Below are 17,616 nucleotides of genomic sequence, written 5' to 3'. Positions count from 1 at the left end.
CTGATGAATCTGGGGATATTATTAAATTATTTGACCTCATATATAGGTTGGTCAATATATTTGGTGATCCCTAATATTCTCTCTTAAATAAGATTTACCTACTTAAAGTGAAGTACTTTGGTGATGCCTGAACTTTTCATCTATAGCGCCACTATCAGACCAACATTTTGTTTTGTCCAATAGTTTGGTTTAAATACCTGCAAAACGAATCACATTCCTGTTAGTATCGGTTGAGTTTAGGGCAAGTTAACAAATGCTATCAAGCCAATCTACGATGGCTAACATGGTAAACATACCAGCCAAGATGTCATTGTAACTGCCAGCATGTCATATAAGCATTTAGCTCAAACCCCCAAAACAGCCTCTCCTGGAACCACAAGCTACAAGCTGTCGACTCTTAGTCATGTTTCAGCCCTAAGCAGCATCTGCAGATCCGCCTGTTCCTCTCAGGCTGCTGAGATCACAGACACAGACCAACTACAGATTTAGGTCACCATGTTCCCGTAGAAGCAAATTCTGGGGTAAGAAAACGCCACAAAGCATTTGTGCTGCTCATGGAGCTCACTTCCGTGAATACGTGGTAAAAAAGTTAAATAAGGACGAGCGAGTGTCAGGATTTTATTCAACTCAGATGAAAGACATTGTCATGATTCTGCCTTCTTGTGAACTTTTGTGAACTACTGAAAGACTGTTTTGGACCTAAGACTTTCTGTTGTATGGACTTTTTCTATTATGAATGTTTACCTTGTTTTCTTTGTGTTTGCCCTCTGCGTTTCCTGTTTTATTTTAAAGCTTGTGTGTCTCTCTTGCTTATCTTCCTGTCTTTGTCCTGTTTTCGGCCAATGTGATCGTCTGCACCTGTCCTCATGTGTTTCATCTGTGTTCAGTTATCCCTCCCTCTGTCTTTCCCTTTGTCTTTGTCAGCTCATCTGTTACGTGGGACTTTCCCTTAAGTCTTCGAGTCACGGTTCAGTTTTCATTGATGTATTTATCCAGTTTCTTTGGTGTTTACCTGCCACAGGTGGCCGGAAGCCAGTTCTGATTCTTTTTTCATTAAATTCACGTTCACCATGCCTGTTTTGGTCCTCTCAGCTAAACTTAACAGACACTGATATCAGAGATGTTATTCCATTGAGTTAAAAAAACAGAAAAGTACAGAAATATCATTTGGAAATGTTTGGGGGAACCCTACTCCTTGCAGTGATCGCAATCTGCTTTAAAGTATATACACTTTTATTTATTTTTATCTGGAAATCACGTTAAAAAAAAAAAAACCTTATACTCAAGGTAATAATCTTTGCAAAATGTATTATCTTTGATCATTTTGTTTAGTAAAGAATATAAACACACTGAGGGGAAGTCAGTCCTGTTGGGTATGTTACATAAGAGAAGTTACTATATTCAAAGACTATTAAGACGTGTTGGTTTATATTAGAAACATTACTCTTGCTTTCATTTGCTGCCTTTTCTTTATTAGTTGGTGGAGTTGTGTCAAAATCCTACTTTATTCTACTCAGGTTTTAGGGTTTCCTCAAAACAAAAATGGAGATGATGTTGTGGAAATTGTGTAATTTGTTTGATTTAGACATTTAACATCTTCCACGCTGGATCCCATGTTATCCTTATTCCTGTTAGAGTTGAAGCAGCGTACACTCGATCAACCCGTAGAATGGCACTAAAGGTAATGTTACAACACCGTTGTCATCATAGAATAATCACATGGTTAAGCTTATGGAATGGTCATGTTTGGTTTGTTTTCAAGGCACAAATCTGCTTTGATGTTTAGGAATAGAACTTGGTTTGTTCTTAAATAACTATTTCCTCAAGCAGTGGAAGGAGTTTCTCGTCATGGTAATGATAATAAAAACATGCTTAAGGTTGCGGAAGTGTCATGGATAAAAAGAAACAACTATTAGTTCCACATGAGATCAGACAATTACAACATAATCAGACGTTAGCACAGATTTCCTTTGATGTCTCGTCCATTACTAGGCTGATTGGACAGACGATGATCCACACTCACAGTGAAAATCTCTCCATTCGACTCGGCCCTGTCTCCACCACCTGTGGGTTGTGTTGCTGTTTTCTCCCCATGTGATCTTCAGCAGGGTTCAATAGCCATGCACTGTACAAGCATACTCACTGGAACCAAGCTGCTCTGGCCGGAGCACCACCCAGGTTTTTATTTGTTTCTTCAACAAAACACAACATTGTCTTGTTTTCAGAGGGAGTGTTGCCCAGAGGGAACTGCAGTTATAAGTCATACAGGTTGAGTGACTGTGAAATACATTATACATGAAGTATGTGCATTATGACTTCCTATTAGCGGTGCAACGATTCTTCAAATCAACCGTTCGGTTCAGAGATCAAATGTTTCCTACGCTAAAGAGGTTCTGTTTCACCCCTGTCCGTATGTTTGTTTGTTGGTTGGTTTTTATGTTTGTAAGCATGATTACACAAAAAAAAACTTGGTGGAGGGATGTGGTATGAGTCAGGGAGGAAGCAATTAAATGCTGGTGCGGATTTGGATCAAGTTTTTTTTTTAAACTTTCTCTAACATTGTGAGAATATTTTTTTTACATTTTCAGAGATTTCCCAGAGAATGAATCATTTCCCAGAGAATTTTAATAAAGTATTGCATATTAAGGAGATTGATCTCTATGAGTGTGTGAAATTTTGTGCAGATTAATTTAATTTAGGAAGGAGCTGGTGTGTTTGTGCTATTGTCCATATTGACCTAATTCTACTATTCTACCTTTTACTGCAGACGGGATCATTCAATCATGATTGGACCAAAATAGTCATGAGAAACTGTATGTTGAAATTTGAATAGTATCTGATACTAAAGGTATATAATAAGTATCTTGCCTTGACTAACATCTGTGGTAGTGTTAATTGTGCTACTTGAAAATGTATTTTTATTACAGTAATGAAGTAATGAGGGCTCAACAGGCTGGTTAGGGTATCAAGATTCGCCCTGTGTCATGTATGAGATTTCTTATTTTTGTATCGTGGTTTCCGAATCATTACACCAGTATTTGCCATCCTAAACAAAACTAGTATTGTAAACACCCTCTTTCTCCATCTGTCTGCCCTCAGTTAGCAGCACCTGTCACGCACTGTTGGACAGATTCCAGGAGGAGAACTCCGACCAGATGTTCCCTCGTCACCTGATCTCAGACTACGACAGCCCAAGTAAGAGCTGCGTGCACGCAAACGGCAATTAAGTGCCTTGAGTCTGTTTAAAGGTCAATGGTGACTATTGATATTTATCCACCATGCGAAACTTGATCTGTGTGAAAAAGAAAACTACTTACTATGAATTTCAGGTGTAACTTTGACTTGAGGTGCAACAGCCTTGAATTTATTGAGAAATCTGAAGCAAAACAAAGCCGCTAACAAGCAACATGCTGACCCCAGGAAAAAAGTTTGGTGCCCAACCTAAAAAGTAAAAATAGCCCAAAAGAAAGGAAGAAATAATAAGTTAATGATACATCTATATCTGTCCTATATCACCAGAGGGATTCCTATGTCCGTTTGCCATATTAGCTGTATTTTCAGTTTCCTCTCCTTATCACATGACGTCTCACTCGCCTCCTCCTTTCTCATCCTTTTCATCAACCCCCAACAACGCGGACACACACAATCACTACAAATTTACAAAGACTCTGTCTGTTTGACTCTTCAACACAATTTGGGATCAGTTAAATTTAGTGGAAATTCAGACCATGAGCCAAAGATATGATTAGTCTCTGACTCCACTTTTGAAATCTTTATTTAGCAACGTGATGATGTTTTTTCCCCCTTACAACAGCACATGCTAAATATAACTGGAAAGCATCTGGTATTTGTGAAGTTGAGTCTTGGGTGCATTGATGGAGAGAACCGGACCATGACCTTTGGAGGCTGTCTCAGTTTATTTTGAGTATTCGGGCTAATTTGGAAATCAGAAATATGTTAGCATATAACACCATGACTTTAATCACCAAGTAAATATACATACATAATGACAGAGAGGTGAGCAAAACTTTGAACAACCAATATGTCATGTTTCAATGTGTGTGAATATGTTATTCCTCAGTATTTTCATTTATTAAAAATAAAAATTATGAAAGTTTTGCAGCCATGGTGAGTGGCCTCGTGAATTCAATTTTTATAAATTTATTTACATTTTCAGGATTTTTTTTCCTCAAGAATTTTGTGTAATAATAAAATATATTTTTATCAAAACATCTTACAGCAGACACATTTTATTATTATACGATAAAATATGGTAATATGCTGTGTGAAGGTTAAAGATAGATGCACCTTTTTTTGCTTCTTGTGTAACATACACAAATTTGGAAAATAATTTTTCAATTTCACTATCAAAAATCCCGTACTAACCAGAAAACACTGAGTTAAACGCACCCTGGTCTTTTTTCCTCCTGCAGTTACCTCCTGTGATTTTGAATCACTCTGCCTCTGGACTTTATCAAATCACAGCGACCAAAGTGACTGGCCAGTGGTGTCGCCACAGCAACCGGAAAGGGCACAGGTTGGGATGATGCCTGTGACCGACCACTCAGAGGGAAGCTCTGACGGTAAGAGCGTAGTGACTCACTGGGAGCCCCAGGCTGATTTCTTATTGTTTGATAAAAGGACAGTCGTACCTGTTCAGAACGGGTGTAGACATCCTTCTCAAGGGATCCGATCACAGCTCAGAGCGCGTCAGTTCACACCTGACATCAGAAAGCATCTCGGGTGACCTCATGTGATCGGAACTCGCTTCTCTGTTCTATAAGCAAAAATACATGTATGTCATCCCATTGTGCAAAGATCAAATGAGGTATTTTTAAGGCACTGTGACTATGACAGATGTGTTTGTTCCAAATGTGTTTGTGTGTCGGTGTTAGAGAGAGGCTGAGCGAATCAATGTGCTGCGTTGAGCTCTGCTGAGAAATAGGATTTTTACTCTTTTGAAGAAAAGAAATGTAGAAAATCAATTTGTGGAGGTCAATGATGATACTCTGGGGGTGGCCAAAAATAAGTTAGTGTATGGGAAACTCTGAGAAGTGTAAAAATACTTTCAGTTTATTAGGAAACATGCGTCTCAGAACAAATCCAAATGTAAGAATTTTTGTGCATGTAAAACATCTGCTAAGTTACAAAGTCTGCAGCAAAGGTCATTCTCTCCCACAGTAAACTCTGTTCCTGAAGGTATCATGATCTTATTAGAAACATGAACACATCAGTGTGATATTAAAAATGTACTTTGACTTTTTATATTGGCCCAAGTCCCATCTGCTAACATGGAGGAGGTGAGGTTTATGAGCTACACTGCTGCCAGCCACCAGGGGGAGGCCCATACTTCGCGGGCACATATTGTATATGTATTACGATAATTTGTAATGTGCTTGCCTACCAGCTAGTTTGGTTCAAATTAGTTTGGTAGTACCAACATCAGAGTAACCATGGCTACAGTGTGAATATAGCTAATCAGGCAACCTCTGAGATACCAAAGTAGTCGACCAATCAGAGCAGACAGATCTTTTTGGGAAGTGGGTCCAAAGCTAAAGCAGAGCATCTCAGACAGAGGGTGAAAAGAGACACTCTAAAGTAAATGTTACGAAAACATAATGTCAATTTGCACCTAAAATATTTTGTCAAATGATTTATGGGACCTGAGAGCTGCCATTAATCTGTCAAACATGACATTTTTCCTCTGTTTTATTACTCTAGGGCACTTCCTGCTCCTGAGCTCCTCCTTGACTGCTGAGGCCTCTGGGAGAAGGGAGTACCACTTAACCAGCCCGGCCCTGTCAGGTAGCAGCAAGCACTGCACCCTGCAGGTGGCTCTGTACGAGTCCCATCCAGCCTCGGGGAACCTGACGCTGCTGATCCAACCAGTTCTGTCAGACGTGCCTGTCCACTCTGTTGCCGTCAATCGCGAGAGCCGAGACGAGCGCAGGTCAGCAAACACGCTCGAGAACAAGCTGCTTCTGCAATGCTGCTTGTGCAAGAATAATTCTCTCATGATTTATGCAGCACAGCATGTCCATTTAATTAGTGTCAAAAAGCAAAACCCTGCATCTCCTCTGATTGAAGTGCTTGTCAAGTTGAGGTCCAGCCTGTAAAAAGAATCAAAAGGAGCTCAGACACAGGACAGTGCAAGGGCACAGAAAGCAATACATTTTGGGGCACTGAAGTTAAATAATAATTTTCTTACATGTGGGACACAACTATAGAATTATGTGTGTGGGGACCGCAGCCCCGTATTGTTTGGAAAATGGGGACGTTATTTCCCATTGATCTAAAAGTGCAGTCGTCTTGAGAGCAGTGAAAAGCACTCTTGCTTCTAGATGCAGACTCCGGAAATGAATTTATATATAATTGGTTTGGACAGAAGAAGGATCGGAACGGGCGAATGCATTAAGTTTGTACATCAGCTTTGTTCGTTTCTGCGCAGTAATGGACTTAGCCTTTCCATTATGAGACAAACAGCTCTTCATACCAACCTGTAGATTATAGGTCTAGTAACTTCAGTGCACACTCTCCTTTTAAAGCACCGGGTCTGGCACGTCTTCTCTGTGTGTGTTTGTCCCATATTATTGAGTTTTCTCAGAAGTCCACCGCTGCTCTAATCAATCATTTTCCCTTCAAAACAGAGGTTTGATGGCTTCTTGAGTGTCTTTGTTGTCTTCATTTTTCTGGCTGTCATGGCACATGGGGTGTTTTCAGAGCTGCATTCACAGAGGTGGATGTGTAACGTGGGACGTGAAGCTCAGTGAAGAGGCCAGACAGACAGAGAGACAGAGAGACAGACAGACAGACAGACAGACAGACAGACAGACAGACAGACAGACAGACAGACAGACAGACAGACAGACAGACAGACAGACAGACAGACAGACAGACAGACAGACAGACAGACAGACAGACAGACAGACAGACAGACAGACAGACAGACAGACAGACAGACAGACAGACAGACAGACAGACAGACAGACAGACAGACAGACAGACAGACAGACAGACAGAGATTCATCCATTTAAAGTCAGATGTTAAACAAAATAGTGCATATTCAGCCACTGCATAAGCCAAGCAGTTGTTTGACAGCTTTAGCAGATTGTGGCTTGAAAGATCAAATGTGACAGGTGTGAAAAAAAGAGGAAATATGCTATTCATCAAGATCTGGGTCATGAGCAGGACAGCGGAAAGATGATTTGATGAGCTTTTGTTGGTCCTGCATGAGCCTGAAGACACACATATTGTACATGTAACTACTGCAGCAGTGTTGTTTTAGCTGTTTCTGACCGGTTGTGGTAATGTTTGATAAAAAAGTCGATGGGTGGACTATTGATCCGAAGATCCCAAAAAACAGAGGCTGATGTCTGAGAACTGACATCCTGAGCAAGAGTGAGGAAAAACTACCAAAACAACATAGAAGAAGAAGAAAAAAGAACAGAGAGACCTCAGAGAGAGTCACATGTGAGGGGTCGCTCTCCCAGGACGGACATATGTGCAATAAATTCCACAGGTCGCAGAGCCAAATAACAATATTTTCAACATTCATGAGAAAAGAGAGTGTCCAACATAAATAGAGCGGTGTATCAATAACAAAACAAAACAAAACATCGTGAACACACTGAACACATGTGTAAATGTATCGTCAATCCACATACTACGACTGTTCCAAACCAGTGGGGTGGGATCATCAGTCTTTAGGCAGTATACACACACAAATCAGACCTATTCTCAGTGCTCACATTATTTAAGATTGTGGATGAAGGAAGGACAAGTCCATTTGAGTTTTCTTCTATTCTTCTTCTATCTTCTTTAGTTTTTTTCAGAGCCGTTCATATGAGTGGCAGATGTGACATGAGCTGAACAAAGCGATCAGATCCCTGCAGACACTAATTAGTACCAGGAGCAAAAGTGATCAGGTCAAGATCATATCGAGATAAAAGTCGGGATACAAAACATTTTAATACCAGGTGTCAATGGAATAAAGGTTTACACATGTTTAGACTGTGATGTGCAAATTGTCATGATTATATGTTTCAGCTTAGTATGACAATAACGTTGATTGTTATGTTCAAATGCATTTTATTTTGTCCGTGATAAATTTTAAGACGCAAGATGACTCGTTGACAAGTTCCTCTATTTTCAGGAGGCTTAATATTCACATTTCCACTTCAAATGCGACCAACACTTTGCCCCTGGGAGGTGACTTTGTATAATATGTTCCAGCGGTTTTGAGGGAAGCTTAAAAAAATGTTAAAGTAGAAATGGAAATTTCCTTAAATAACCTTTCCAAGCAGAGGAACACTTAGATTTTCTTGAACATGTTATATTTGTTGAGAAACATAGATTTTACAAGACTCATGATGATGCAGTAAAACGTGAATGTCATGAGAAACAACATGAGGTTCAGAGAACTGCGTCTTACATGCATCATAACCTTTTTATTTTTCAATTTGATAATGACATTACCTAATGCCATTATTCGTGTTTGCTCGGTTATTGTCAGCAGGTGACTGTCGTCCTACAACAACATGAACATATAAGACATTATCAGTTCTTCTTATGGGTTTTGAATCCAGAATATTCACAAAGGCAGTGATGAATTCCCTACAGAGCACTTTGTAGTATTCATCCCTGTGATTGGTTGATACAGGGCTGGGTGGGTGGTTGTGGAGAGCGTGATTGGCCAGGTGGACGAGCCCTTCGAAGTGACCCTGCTCTACACTTCCTCTCTGCGTGAGGGCGGCAACACTGTGGCTCTGGACTCTCTGGAGCTCATAGACTGTGAATCAGGTGAGTCCATCGTGTCCTGCAGACGTGTGAACTGAACTGAAGTGAGCTGCACATGTTTTGAAAGTTTCCACGGATTTGGCTATAATTGCTATCCTCCATATTACATGTAGGTGCTTGCATCCTATTGGATAGTTACGCCTAAAGAAAGCTTTCCCAAATCACAACAAATGCTGTGACTGGTAAACATTGTGGTTGTTGTGTGGTTTCTGGGCTGCAGACCACCAGGAAGCTGTGTGTGGAGACTATTTCCACTGTGTTCACTCTGAAGACTGCATCCACCCGAGCCTGGTGTGTAATTTCCACACTGACTGTCCGTACGGTGAGGACGAGGGCTTCATCTGTGGTAAGATTTATTTCTTCTCAACAAAAATAATACAAGATGTCGAAGTGGATTTTTGCATTAAATTAAACTGTGGTCTTGAATTTGTATAAGTAATCTATTTAAATTCACGTTTGCTGTTGGTTTTAGAGGTTCTCCCTTTTTATGTTGATGAATATTTATTCGTTTGATTTGATCTGCAGATCTGATTTTGAGCATGCGGGGGTATTAAAGCAGTATGAAAAACCAAAGAGTGTACGTGTGGGCGCTTTTAGTAAAGACGTCCTACAGCAAGTTTAATCCATGATAAATTATTAATCCTTTGACCGGGAGAGCCATATTATTCCTAAGTGCCTCAATGCAGCAAACTATATTTAAAGTTCAGAGAGTCACTATTATGTGAAGTATGAAGCATGAGCGGCTTTTGTCCTTGAACTAATTTGCATCAATTTGCAATTTTATGGTCTTCATTTCTTAATTAGCTGGAAACAATATTTGATTTTATCGTGAAAGTATGTTGTCAAGATATTCTGCAAATTATTAAATTGAGATGTCAATAATATGTCATGTTAAATCCTAATGGATCACTTAATGTTTGAAATTTCACATTAAAAAAATATGCTTCAGGAAGAAAGATTGATTTTAGCATCTTCTATCAATATCCCTCCACTTCCCAGTCTCAGCTGTTCGAGGACATAAACTAGAAAGGCACTCATAAGAGCACACAACTCCACCAACTCCCCCCCTACATTTAAATCTGCTAGTCCCAGGTTTTAATTTGAATCTGCACAAAGTTTCACAGACTCACAAATATTAGTCCCATAAACATGTCAGATTTTTCTGATCAAAAACTATGAATTATTCTGAAAATAAAAAAAATTATTCTTGAATTATTAAAGTGAACATAAATGCTCGGATCCGTCTCATAGAATTACTGCTTTCTTCCCTCATGTGCTATCCTCCCACCAGGTGTTGTGGAAATCTGTTTAGTGGTTTTTGCATGATCCTGTTGACAAACAAACAAGCCAACAGAAAAAATAAACAAAAAACAGACAGACAGGGTCAAAAACATAACTTCCCTGGTGGAGGTTCTTTGTTTTTGTAAACTGTAGACATTTGATTTTAGGATAAGAAATGAGTTAAGAATGTGAGCTTTTATTTTTTAGTTCTCACATCTAGCTGCCAGCCATTTTACAAGAGAACAAATATACAGCCATATGTGTCTGACAGGTGTTATTGTTACCGAGGTGCTACCTCTCTGATAGATTGTATAAACAACTCTCTCTACTGTTGCTTTTAGCCTCACATTACCCTGTGCTGACGGTATTCAGTGAACTTTGTATGGGGGGAAAGCCATTTTTCAGCAGAGTAAAAAGGGAAAATTGATCAGAGCCATTGCGCGAACATTAAGCGTAGCCAACACAACAATTTGTGATGTCCTGGTAAAGAAAGGAGCTACTTGTGTATGAGCAACAGACATCAAACTGGTCAGCCAAGGATAACAGCAACAACAGCAGCAGCAATGGCAGCAGCAGCAGCTGATGATAGAAATAATGTGAGAACTGTGAAGCAGACAGACAGTCAGTCTCCACAGGACAGGGATAATGTATATACCTATAAATGCATGTGTGTAATTTAAAACACATTTCCTTCAACTTCACACCACCATCCATCTATCCATCTATCCATCTATCTATCTAGCCATCCATCTATCCATCTATCCATCTATCCATCTATCCATCCATCCATCCATCTATCTCTCTATCTATTTATCTCAGCGTATCTCAGGGTTGACATATAGAGACAAATAACAATTTAACAACATATATGGTAAAATGGAATGGACTTATTTATAAATTGCTTCTAAAGTTGTATCAGCCGCTCAAAGCCCTTTACAGTAATTCAATACGCAGCACATTTTCCATCGCACAAAATTCACATCCTGCAATTTGGTCAATTTGGGATTCAGTAAATTGCCAAGGACAAGATGCTTGGGATCTAACCACTGTCGTCCTGGTTACTGGGTAAGCCGCTCTCCCTCCTGAGCCACAGCTGACCCATATATACATTAAGAAATATGGCATCTTCTGTGAGGAGAACTGCACAGGGAGATGTAAACTGTAAGTTTGCTTTAATGAAACATGTGATAAGAATCCACCTCTTCCCCAGGTGCTCTTCCGTCTGGCTCATACTGCTCGTTCGAACAGGACACATGTGGCTGGTCTGTGTCCAAACAGCTCTCGGCCTGGAGGAGGGTCGCTGGAGACGAGCTTCTGGACAAGGAGGACATGCAGGGTGCCACTCTGCAGAGTACACCAGGTGTGTGTGTGTGTGTGTGTGTGTGTGTGTGTGTGTGTGTGTGTGTGTGTGTGTGTGTGTGTGTGTGTGTGTGTGTGTGTGTGTGTGTGTGTGCGTGCGTGCGTGCGTGTGTGTGTTTGTGTGAAATGTGTAGTAACATCTCATCTCGAGTTTTTGTGTCCCAGAGAGGTGGAAGTCTAAATTCTCATATTTAACTCAGAATGTGTCGCAAGATGAATAACATCACACACTTCATACAGATCATTTAAAACCATCTGCAGAATATATTTGTGGTAACAGAGTAAAAATACTTTCTTATTTAACCCAGTGCTAGTAACCGCTTTATCTTTTTTTTTTAGGCAACTTGTCCTATTCAAGCAATTACGTGTGGCTTTAGAAATGCAACAACAATTGATAATTGATAACTACTGTGTTACATGTATTGTGTGTGTCCGCAGGTCACTTCTTGTTTCTGCAGGTAAGAGACAGTAATTCACTTCGAGAGGCTTCCGTTCAGAGCTCATCTTTCCCTCCTCCAGTCTCCTCTGCTGCCTGCCAGGTCAGTGATTGAGACTGATGCATTGTTGTTGAATTATTCAATTCCAGTATTTTTTTTGTTTACCTCGTCCTTGAGACTGCTCTCGTGCTGCAGTCACATGAAAAGTATTTTGCTAAATCTCTGCTGATCCCCTGTGTCTCTGTGCAGCTGCGCTTCTCTCTGTATATGTATGGGGATTTTAATGGTTCACTGCTGGTGGCTATAGAGGAGAACGGGACCAGCACCGCACCGCTGGTCTGGGAGAGAAATGGTCAGCGGGCAGACGACTGGGAAGATGTTGCCCTGCAGTTGACTGGCCTCCATCATGGGTGGGTGAAAGGAAAACAATTGAAGCGTAGAGCAGATGATTATGTGAGAGTGAAATGCACAGTCAATGAATCAGGCCTAGGTTCTTTTGTATAAATGTTACCCCTATTATTGAACTTATCTTTTTTTAAACTGATTCAAAAGTGAAGCCAAAGCATTTTAATTGCCCCCTGGTGGCTGGCTGCAATATCAGTCATAAGCCCCTCCCCCCTCATGTTAGCTGACATGAGAGCGGAATTGGTCAAACTAAAATACAATGATACACGTCTAATACATTTTTTCTCAAAGATATTTTCTGTAATGTTTGGTAGTTCTCATCACACAGTTTTTCCAGATAGTTTGATGCTGTACAAACGGGCTGAGATGTCAAAGGCACAAGATGGCGGTGGTCATATGTCGTCCATCTTTATTTAGAGTCTACGATGAGTACACGCAATACTTTAGATAAATAATTAGAGAGATGCAAAATTGCTGCATCCATCCAAATTATTTTAAAGATTAGTTCCTTACTATCAGCTGTTTTTTGGTGTATTGTTGCCTGTCACATGAACATCACATTAATAATAAAATGTTTTGTATATGGCTGCAGGTTCCATGTGAAGGTGACAGCTGTGTGGGGACAAGGCTCCAATGCTGATGTTGCTCTCGATGACATTGCAATTGGAGCGACCTGCTTCGAATCAGGTGAGCTGTTGCAAATTTGATGATGTAATAATAATACATCTATATTAATTGTCACCATTATTATATTAATAGTTTTTCAAAACCTGGTTAAAACCTTTCTTCATAGCACAGGTGCGCATAGCATTGATTCATTCAGCCCCTCCTGACTTTGCTTTCTCTCTCTCTCTCTCTCTCTCTCTCTCTCTCTCTCTCTCTCTCTCTCTCTCTCTCTCTCTCTCTCGCTCTCTCTCTCTCTCCTCTCTCTGTTTCTGTCTCTCTCTCTCTCTCTCTCTCTCTCTCTCTCTCTCTCTCTCTATCTCTCTCTCTCTCAGGTTCATTTAGATGTTGCTGGATGTATTTTTACCATTCAGTCTGGTGTGAGAGTAGATTAGAAATTTGGCAGCACTGTGATTTGATTGAAGGGATAAGTGTGTTTTTGTTTGGGCATGATTTAAGCGCCACAGCTGGTTTACAACCTGAGTGGAAACACAATTATGATGCTCAGATCCTGTTGAGCAAGAGTGGATCATTTTCTGACTGATATCATGATCAAGATCCCAGATTATCTATAGCAAGCCCATGATTTAGCTTGATGTTTGTCCTTATTACAGTTATGACCTCACTCTGTGCTGGGACCGTGTCGTGCTTAAGAGGCTTGCATGTTGTTTTGATGTAGAGACTGAACCGTGGACACTGTTGTTGCTTAAGTGAGTTCAGCAATATCGGATTACTTTTAGGGAAGGACCTGGCAAAGGACAGGGAACTGGACGTTTGTTGTGGGCTGAGAAAAATACTGTTAAAACGTGAAAACATAACATTTCTGTTTGCAAAATAGTGGATAGAAGAGAGGACCATGTATCATCATGTACAGGAAATAGTCTTATCGATAATACCCTTCCTTTAATTTTTTTCGGTGTCCTTTTTGTATGATTATCATTTCCAGTAAAATGGAATCTGTAACAGTGAAACCTTTTCTCTTTTTACTTCCCCTCTCCTCAGATATCAACTCTCTGCTGCCCATGACGGGCCTGGAGGATCTCTTCAGCCCCCTTCCAGAGCCCTCAGCCTCAGGTAGCGTGCAGCTTTTTAAGTTTTGTTTGTCCGATGAGTCATTTTAAATCCACTCTGCATGCAGAAGTGACACACCAGGGGGAGAATTGTATACTGAAAACATCAGTATTGTAACCCTATGTGTAGTGACACAGGGAAAAGACCCAAATGCAGTTGTGACAAACTAGTGAGAAGAGGCCAACTGGCTGCAAGGAGGTGACGCAGGCAAAAGGCCAAAAGCAGAGAGGGAAATCCAATCAAGCAAAGCAGAGCAGGCGAGTGCAGAGTCCAAAGTATCATATACAGATGTCCATCTGAAACTGCAAGGTTTCAAAATCCAGCAAGGGGAGGCAAGGTTCATACCCAAAGAGAGAGAGCATGTACTGAGGGAAGGACATTCCTCCGCCGCCAAGGCTGATTGGCCACTTTATCATCATATTGAACATTGTGCCCAGAAATGTTCTGCAAACTGCTCACATTAAACACAGGCAAAACATCCACTCTAATATAATTGAAATAATTGAATGAACCTTAACCCTTTAATTTGTTATCACGCAGAAGCTGGATAAATATTTCCTCACCTAAAAATAAGTATTTTAATTTACAAAATCTGAATCCTTATCCTGATCCACACCAAACTTCACCTATAATATAATATCTTTCTACACAAAAATCTCAAAAATGTTTCCTTTCACAATATTAAAGAAAGTTAAAATACAAATTCCTGGATCAAGCCACTGATCCTGTTCCATACCTCAATTGAATGGGTTCGTCCCTGACCCATATCACCTATTCCTCTTTGTCTCCATTTTTCTAGAGGTTTCTCTTATGACGTGGTGGTTTAACTCGTGCGGTACCAGTGGTCCTCAGGGCCCGACCCAGGCCCAGTGCGACAGCACCTACAGGAACAAAAACGTCAGTGTCACCGTGGGGAAGGAGGTGCCGCTGAGAGGAGTCCAAATGTGGAGAGTACCTGCTACCAACAGATATCTGTAAGTTTGAAAGGGGATAGATGTGAGGCTCATTTATCTGAGCTTCAAGGTGATTTCTTATTTTCCTTTAAAATCCCAAACCAACAATTAAATATTCACAGAAAGATTCCAGGTGAATTTGAAGATGAGGTCGAGCCTGTTGGGCCTTTTTGGGGTTATTTATTACCTTTTGTTGGTTAAGTGATTGGATCAGCTCTGGTGACGTATAACACAACATAGATTCCCCCCCCCCCCCCCCCCCCAAATTCTCAACCCAGCCAGTGTCTCTCTGCCTCCTCCAGTCTGCACGGTGAACGAACTGAACTCTGACAGCTGTGATGTGAGATAGAAGAGATGACTGTGACTTACAGAGCAAAGATGTTATTATAAGAAAGCATGAAAATCATACCAACCGGTTTTATGAGGTAAAGTGAACCCAACTTTTGAGTTAATATGAATCAATTTTTGTGAAGAATATATAACCCATCTCACTGTGTTAGATGAACCCAGAATGTGGTTGGTCCAATAGTTACGCAGCAGTGTGGCTGAAAAATACCCACATTGAGTAGATTTCAACCCAGTATTTTCTCCGTGTGAATTATCAACTATACCTTGTGCTGTAGAGTTACACATTAATGAGTCTCAGCGTTGCACTGGGTGACAAGGTCTGTCATTGCTGAACCGCAGCACTCTGATTTATTTTAATCTGATCAACATGCACTCCCCTGTTGTCCTCGTTATTCTTCTATTGAATCTGAAGCAGAGAACTGCACAAGGTAAAAAAATATGTTGGAGCTTTATTTTTAAACACGTGTTTGTGACATGTGTTTTTCTGCCTCCACGGCGGTGACAACTGTCGTCAGAGACATGTTGTTTTGGGAGTTTTCGTCTGTCTGTCGCATCCTTGTGAACACGTAATGTCAAGAATGTACAAATATTCTCTTTTAGGATGGGTGATCTTTTGGTATTTGTTTTCAAACTGCCCGTTTGACTCAAAGATTACCTGCTTCAGTTTCAGGGGTCAACGGTTACAGTGACCTAATGAATCTGGAAGAAAAATATACATAGACCGAACCTGCATTGGTTGGTGGAGGCATACAATAATTCAATTTTTTTCTTTAAAGTGTGTATGTGTGACATGTTAATTTAAGATGCATGCCTTCACTCTGTCTGAATGGATTAACTTGTTGGTTGTATTTGTTGACTGTAATTTAAGACATAGGCGTTTTTTAAAGCTGTGTTTTGTGCAATGCAGGATAATGTAAAAGACTCTCGGTGGTGTTTACACATTGTTTCATTTTTCAGAGCTTAGTCAGCGAGCAGAGAAACCATGTGTTAGCCTGGTTGCGTGACTCACAGAGCCGTGCTAAGTGACAATTTAGAGGTGTGACGGAGCTTAATTGTTCTGGCCATGCCCGAGATCAAGACTTGAAGCTGTTTGATTGTCTGTGCACAGCCGTTCATCTGACCTCACCCCCACAATTACCACATGAAATGAGGCTGTATAATAACATTTCAGGATAATCAACGGATTTACAGGGTGTTGAATCAGGCTAAATTATACACAGCTGCACTTTCTGCCAAGATCAGTCGTGTGTGCGTTTATAAGAGGAAATAATGACGTAGATGTACAGCAGTTTGCTCAGGTGTTTTATATGATATATACCATGTAGCCTGGAAGCAGTTTATTTAACAGCAGTTGATGCCGCTGTGGTGTAATGACCTCCCCTAGGATCTCTGCCTATGGGGCCGCAGGAGGGAAAGGAGCCAAAAACCACAACAAACGCAACCACGGCGTCTTCATTTCCGCCATATTTCCTCTGGAGAAAGGAGATGTACTCTACATCCTGGTGGGCCACCAGGGAGAGGACGCATGCCCGGGGGTGAGTATGGGAGACAGTGTAATCGAGCTTGGAGGATTCAGTGGCTTGTGCAGTGTCCCGCTGGGATACTTCTGGAGGATTCTCGCCTGATGGATTTTCTCTGAAAATAAAATCTCTCTCTCTCTCTCTCTTTCCCCTCGGTGCAGAGGAATCCTCACACTCAGAAGATCTGCCTGGGCGAGTGGTCGGTGATCGAAGACGACCTCAGAGGAGAGGCTGGCGCTGAGTGGGCTGGAGGGGGAGGGGGAGGAGGCGGATCTACCTACATCTTTAAGGTGACAGCTCGTTTACTTTGTGGATCATTTGTCACATCTACTGTGAGCTCCCATCTGTAGGGCTCGCCTGGTCATGTTCAATTTGCTGTTCTGCTGAGATTTATACTTTGTAAGACAATGTTTTAAATGCAAATATATGCAGGTGCATCACTCAGCTTCAACGTTGAAGGGTTCTCAATTAGATGTTCCTGTCTTGTCAGATGGAGAGTGGCGAGCTCATTCCATTGCTGATTGCAGCTGGTGGAGGAGGAAACGCTTATCTGGAGGACCCGGAGTCCAGTTTGGACCAGATACCACTGGAGCACTATGAAAACAGCACCATAAGACCCAGCAGCAATGGACGAACTGGTGCTGCAGGTGCGTTAATACCATAGACAATGACAATAGGACTGTTCCCCAAAAGTGAAGCCAAAGCGTCTTGATCGCCACCTGTTGGTTGGCTGCAGCATAGGTCATGAAGTGCACATTTATTGATTTTTTTTCCCTCAGAGA

General features: G+C 41.0%; 1 protein-coding gene across 1 annotated transcript in view; it reads left to right on the top strand.

Annotated features, from left to right (window-relative positions):
- Positions 1-2,008: 2,008 nt before the first annotated feature.
- Positions 2,009-17,616, top strand: part of ltk (leukocyte receptor tyrosine kinase) — a 34,134-nt gene continuing 18,526 nt past the window's right edge. The window contains exons 1-15 of the mRNA XM_061083029.1: positions 2,009-2,066; positions 3,100-3,195; positions 4,434-4,583; positions 5,722-5,950; positions 8,661-8,800; positions 9,018-9,143; positions 11,289-11,438; positions 11,876-11,976; positions 12,124-12,284; positions 12,872-12,966; positions 13,945-14,016; positions 14,813-14,987; positions 16,699-16,849; positions 16,996-17,124; positions 17,325-17,481. Of these exons, the coding sequence (XP_060939012.1) occupies positions 2,009-2,066; positions 3,100-3,195; positions 4,434-4,583; positions 5,722-5,950; positions 8,661-8,800; positions 9,018-9,143; positions 11,289-11,438; positions 11,876-11,976; positions 12,124-12,284; positions 12,872-12,966; positions 13,945-14,016; positions 14,813-14,987; positions 16,699-16,849; positions 16,996-17,124; positions 17,325-17,481 (1,990 nt within the window). The remainder of the gene's footprint in view (positions 2,067-3,099; positions 3,196-4,433; positions 4,584-5,721; positions 5,951-8,660; positions 8,801-9,017; positions 9,144-11,288; positions 11,439-11,875; positions 11,977-12,123; positions 12,285-12,871; positions 12,967-13,944; positions 14,017-14,812; positions 14,988-16,698; positions 16,850-16,995; positions 17,125-17,324; positions 17,482-17,616) is intronic.

The sequence above is a fragment of the Limanda limanda genome, chromosome 12 (assembly GCF_963576545.1).
Source record: "Limanda limanda chromosome 12, fLimLim1.1, whole genome shotgun sequence".
Classification (NCBI taxonomy): Eukaryota; Metazoa; Chordata; class Actinopteri; order Pleuronectiformes; family Pleuronectidae; genus Limanda; species Limanda limanda.
This window is presented reverse-complemented; position numbering and strand designations above follow the sequence as displayed.